The sequence below is a fragment of the Castanea sativa genome, chromosome 4, assembly GCF_040712315.1.
Source record: "Castanea sativa cultivar Marrone di Chiusa Pesio chromosome 4, ASM4071231v1".
Classification (NCBI taxonomy): Eukaryota; Viridiplantae; Streptophyta; class Magnoliopsida; order Fagales; family Fagaceae; genus Castanea; species Castanea sativa.
The window spans coordinates 35,350,093-35,355,350 of NC_134016.1; the positions used below are offsets into that span (position 1 = coordinate 35,350,093).

A 5,258-nucleotide genomic window follows, 5' to 3' on the forward strand; every position below is an offset into this window, starting at 1 on the left:
AAAAGCTGTTAAGAAATTTCATCTTTACCTATGATGTAGCTCCACCGCTCGTTGACTCTGCATTTCGAGTAGGACATGTTCTACGGTTGTGCCCCTCTTGGTAACACAACCCACATCTTGACTTTGGTCCATTCTCGATCCATAGGGAGCTTGGCAACTCCCTATCATCCTCGTCCATCTCATTGGAGATTCGTGTGGACTTTGGCCGACCTTTGGCCTGGATCAATCGCGGATTGGGCATCACTAGTCTAGTTTCTTCCGGATCCGACCATGCTAATCTGTCTTTCAAAGGTTGAAATACCGGTTTGTAGCTGTGGTACTTGTGATTCACGCTATAGCAAGGATCAATAAATTGCAGCGCATCGTGCTTATACTTAGCACAAATTGCTATTACATGCGAACATGAGATCTTGTACGCTTCCCATTTCCCGCATGTGCATGTCATTCCCTGAAGATCAACCCTATGCATGTGTTGTCCACCCCCATTACTCAGAGGATTACCCGGTGTGTCAACCTGATATATCCGCGCTTGTGCGCACATCTGTGTCACCATATGGTCCTTTGCCTTCACTTGATTTTTTTTTGAACTTGTCCATGGCATACTTGCACCATTCTTGACCCACTTCCAACTGATCTAGAGTGAGATTACAACGAGCGTCAAAGTAGTAGTTCACTTTGAAAAAGGTGAACCTCACCATTGCTGTTATTGGCAAGCTGCGTGCACCTTTCAGTACTCCATTAAAGCACTCCGATAGGTTGGTTGTCATTGCTCCGTATCGACACCCTTCATCGTGTGCAAGTGTCCACTTTTGTTTGTTTTCAGCTTCAAGGTACCTGTGTGCAGCCGACTTGACATTGCAAATTAATTCCAGTATGGCTTCAAACTTTCTGACTTGATTCGCACTTGCTGCCCTCCATACCAAGTTCTTCAACTTCAAAATTTTCCATTTTGTGTTCACATTGCTGGCTACATGGCGAAGGCAGTACCGATGATGGGCCTTGGGAGGCTGCAACCAAGTCATACTTATGTTGGTTAGAGATGATGCAAAGATTGGTCCAGTCCATAACAAATCGTGTTAGGCATGCCAAGAACCATCCCCATGTCTCCTTGCTCTCACTCTCAACAATGGCAAACGCAAGCAGATAAACCTCGTTGTTAGCCTCTATTGCCATTGCTATCAACAACTTCCCCTTGTACTTGCCATAGAGGTGCGTTGCATCAATGCTTATCACTAGCCTGCAATGCTTGAACCCTTCAATACACGGACCAAAAGCCCAAAAGGCACAGTTAAATGTGCAAGTTCCCAGCACACCATGGTTGTCACACTTCAATTGTGTCACTGTGGATGGATCTGCACCTTTTAATGCCGCCAAAAATCGAGGCAATTCTGCATATGACTCATCGAAATCCCCGTAGATGGCCGCAACCACCTCTGTTTTGCATCCCAAACCTTATAGTGAGACGCCCAATAGTCGTGCTTCGAATGCAGCAAACTACGCAGGGTTGCTATTGTTCTTGAAATGTCTTCCCGTACGTATGGCTCAAGTGTGATGGCAATGAACCTCAAATCCATCATCCTTCCATCATGATCCACCTGGAGTGACAAGCAAGTGTGGGGACCCTTACATGTTGAGGTCACCCACATCTTGTGCCTTTTGCTGCATATAGCTCGAACTGACCACGAACATGCATCGTGTACACACGTTACAACCAATCTCTCGGGGTCTGACTTCATGTACTTAAATTTCTTATTAAGCCCCACGGAGAACATGGTTAACACGTGCTGAACCGCAGCTTTATTCTTGAATAGCATCCCCTTGCTCAGTTCGTCCCCCGAGCGCCAACTCATCAGACCTGCTTCCAGGGAAGGTGATGGGTTATGAATGTTTTCCCATGTGTTTGACATGAACCATTCGGGGATAGGGTTTGGATTGGGGCAAGTATCCACATTTTTTTCAACGTGTACTTCATCTAAAAATTCCAGATTGTCCTCCAGCCCATCATTATCAATAAACTCCTCATACATATCTCGAGTGTCATCCATTTCGATTGTCTTGTCCAAGTAGGTATGGATATCTTCATTTTTGTGAGTATACCCTCGACCCTTACAGGTATGGATAGACCCTAACACTTCGGTGTCTTCAATATTGTCCATAGCAACCACATTGTGTGGTCCAACGTTGTAGGCTAAAGACGTCTCGGCTGGAACTGAAGGGTACACGATGGTTACAGGAACTAATTCTTGCTCTCCAGCTCCATTGGCATATTGCGAACCCTCGTCGACATTAAACCCAACAGGGTCAACAGTTAGATACAAGTCAGAACCTATGAATTGCGGTGCCCGCTTTATCACTCCCCACATTATGTCCACATCATCGTCGCATTGTAACAAAATTGAATTGTAGAAAACTTGGGTACCCACCAGTTGCTGAGGAGCCTGAAATACAATGGAGATGTCATGGGAATCCTTGTCTAACCCCAAAGTTGACATTATCTTCCCTTTCAGTCTTCTCATGTGTATCCCACTTTTCACTTCAATAAGCTTCTGCTTTTGGTTCGGACCTCGGTATGATAGCCTGTGCAAATCATTAATATATGCCTCCCCGTCATAGTAAACGTAGAAGTAATGCGAACTCATAACGGACCTGAACCACAAATAGTAATAGTTGTATCATGTTGTGTAATATTTTGAAACCATAGGTTAACTATATATGGCCTATGTGGCTTTTTAGGTTTTCATGCAGCTAAACAAACCAAAGCAAATTGATATTGACAACCCCATCATTTGTTACTTGGTTCACATTGCGAGTCATAAAGTCTTGATGCTAATTAACATACTATTGAATAATTGTATCATCTAGTCCATCATCATCGCCAAAATTCGAAAACAAATATGTTCGCACAATGTGTTTGGGTTTCATGTAGGATATTGTTAAACAAATGAGAATTCAGAAGCATTGAAAATATCGGATATCTTAATTCCTACCATGCAACATGTACCACAAAGTGCTGTGAATCAAATACCCCCCATTGAAGACCCACAACATTCAAAAAATTTGTGTTATCATAAATTGTACCACAAAAATAATAAGTTCAGATACCCCCCATTGAAGACCCAGTTCATTCAATATTGTTGTGTGAACATAAATTGTACCACATTATTATGTTCAGATACCCCCCATTAAGTAGACCCAGGTCGTTGAAAGAATTTGTGTTATCATAAATTGTACTACATTATTGTGTTCAGATACATCTAGATTGAAGACCCACAGCATTGAAAGAATTCGTGTTATCATAAATTGTACCACATTATTCTGTTTAAATGCATCTAGATTGAAGACCCACAACATTCACAGAATTTGTGTTATTATAAATTGTACCACATTATTATGTTTAGATACCCCCGTTGAAGAGCCACAATATTCACAGAATTTGTGTTATAAATTGTTATCAGTCGTTACCTATCAGGTGAGATGTTGACAGAACGGAGAAGACATGGACAACAATGAAATATGCACTTGGTGAAGCTAGTGAATTAAACTTGAAACTAGCAGTAGACAACAAACACAACAGTAGAACTCTCAGACCGGTCCACGTTCAGAAGAGAACCCCATAGAAAGAAATGCATGGCACATGTCCAGTGGTCCTAGAGGGTGGGGGAGGAAATAATCGCACAGTACTCGAATTTATATAAACCGAGCTTCTATAACTCGGTTATAGAGAGACCGAGTACCATTAAGACATGGTACGATTGCCAGTAGAACTCGGTTATAGTAAAATTGAGTATTGTTTGCTTCACCTAATTACAGTTGGGCAGCAGTTATGCATACTCGTCTCTGTGACAGGCGAGTTATATATGTTACTCGACATTACAAAGGCCGATTATTTGACTCTTTATTAAAGACAACTTCCTCTCATTCTGGTTGGGGGGTATGACCAGAAGAAAACAGTCAGAGATGGACAAGAGAAGCCTCCTTTGCTTCTAAAGGTAACATGCCCACATGTTTTATAGTTATGATTAAACAATTTACCACTATACAATTATAAATTATGCAACTGTTTATCAGATCTTGGAACAAGCGACGTCAAGATTACTGTAGTCCACTGGCACATGTTGGTAAAACGACAGTTAAATGGTACATGTTTATCTCATAGCTCAAATTCGAAACTTGGTAAGTTCAAATATGCAAAATGCTTTGCAGTTTTACAAACAATGCTGTTGTATGTTCCTCTTTTAGGGTGGCGAATACTATGTTGTTTTCATTGGTCGTACTCCTGGCATATACGACAATTGGGCAGAAGCAAGTAGACAAGTTCATAAATTCGCAAACGCCAAACACAGGTCATTCAAAGATCGACGGGAAGCAGAATTTGCATACATGGAGTTCTTGCAACGTAATGGTAGGAACATGCAGTATGGTACTTCCCCATCGTGGACATCTCTTACCAAGTCGACATCAAGCCCAGGGGGGACGTCTCAAAGTGAAGGAACCAGCTATTGCGATGGAGACGTTAGGAACAGATTGTTGAGGTATCATTTTGACGTTGCCATTGAGGAGCGTGACCACACAAGGAGGATTGCAACCTTGAGTACTAACATGCTCAGTGAAGTGATAGCCCATGTTATGGGCGATGATGAAGTTCATGATTCAACACGACAAGGAAGTGCAAAATGAAGGTGAAACTATGGCTCCTGCTTGTGGTATTTATGAATGTAGTGATACCACCAACGTGTGTTTTTATGCCCTCTGTGCCTAAAGTTTGCTCTACATATGGGCTGAAATGTTGTTGAATAGCCATTAATATATGTTTCCTTTTGAACTTTAATTTGGAATCTGTCTTGGCCTGTTGGCCTGTAATTGCTTCTATTTTTTGCTTAAAAGTAGATATTCAAATTTTTCGATAGCAAGTAGACAAGTTAGATTAAGAAATATGGTTTCTACAGTTCATCAATCACATGATGAATTACTCGAGTGTGTGTAATTCCCCCATTGCACAAACATTGCACAAACAACAACTTATTACAAGGAAAAACCCATGTCCTTGTCCATAAAAAGGAGAAAGGTTAAGACGTCTGAAAGTTCATGGATATTATGTGGCTTTAGGAACCACTAAGTTAACCCTTAAGAAACACTAAGTCAACCCCTTAGGGTTACTTGTGCTTATATTGAAGTGAGGTTACTTATCAACAAGCTTAAGTTGTCCTTACAACTATAGAACTCTCAGACCAGTACACGTTCAGAAGGGAACCCCACAG

The 5,258-nt window shown here is 41.6% G+C and overlaps 1 protein-coding gene across 1 annotated transcript; it reads right to left on the reverse strand.

The window, feature by feature from the left end:
* Positions 1-509: 509 nt before the first annotated feature.
* On the reverse strand, positions 510-2,639 carry LOC142632784 (uncharacterized). The gene is made up of 3 exons (XM_075807123.1): positions 1,499-2,639; positions 1,087-1,433; positions 510-1,007 (listed from the first exon to the last, which is right to left on the reverse strand). The coding sequence occupies exons 1-3, from the start codon at positions 2,637-2,639 to the stop codon at positions 510-512; spliced, it is 1,986 nt and encodes a 661-aa protein (XP_075663238.1).
* Positions 2,640-5,258: the final 2,619 nt, after the last annotated feature.

Excerpts from the sequence above, each read along its gene's own strand:
- LOC142632784 (XM_075807123.1), bottom strand. The coding sequence starts at position 2,639 with ATGAGTTCGCATTACTTCTACGTTTACTATGACGGGGAGGCATATATT. Across the intron at positions 1,434-1,498 it reads AAGAACAATAGCAACCCTGC|AGGTGGTTGCGGCCATCTAC; the intron begins GTAGTTTGCTGC and ends GATGCAAAACAG. Across the intron at positions 1,008-1,086 it reads AGACATGGGGATGGTTCTTG|CCTCCCAAGGCCCATCATCG; the intron begins GCATGCCTAACA and ends ACTTGGTTGCAG.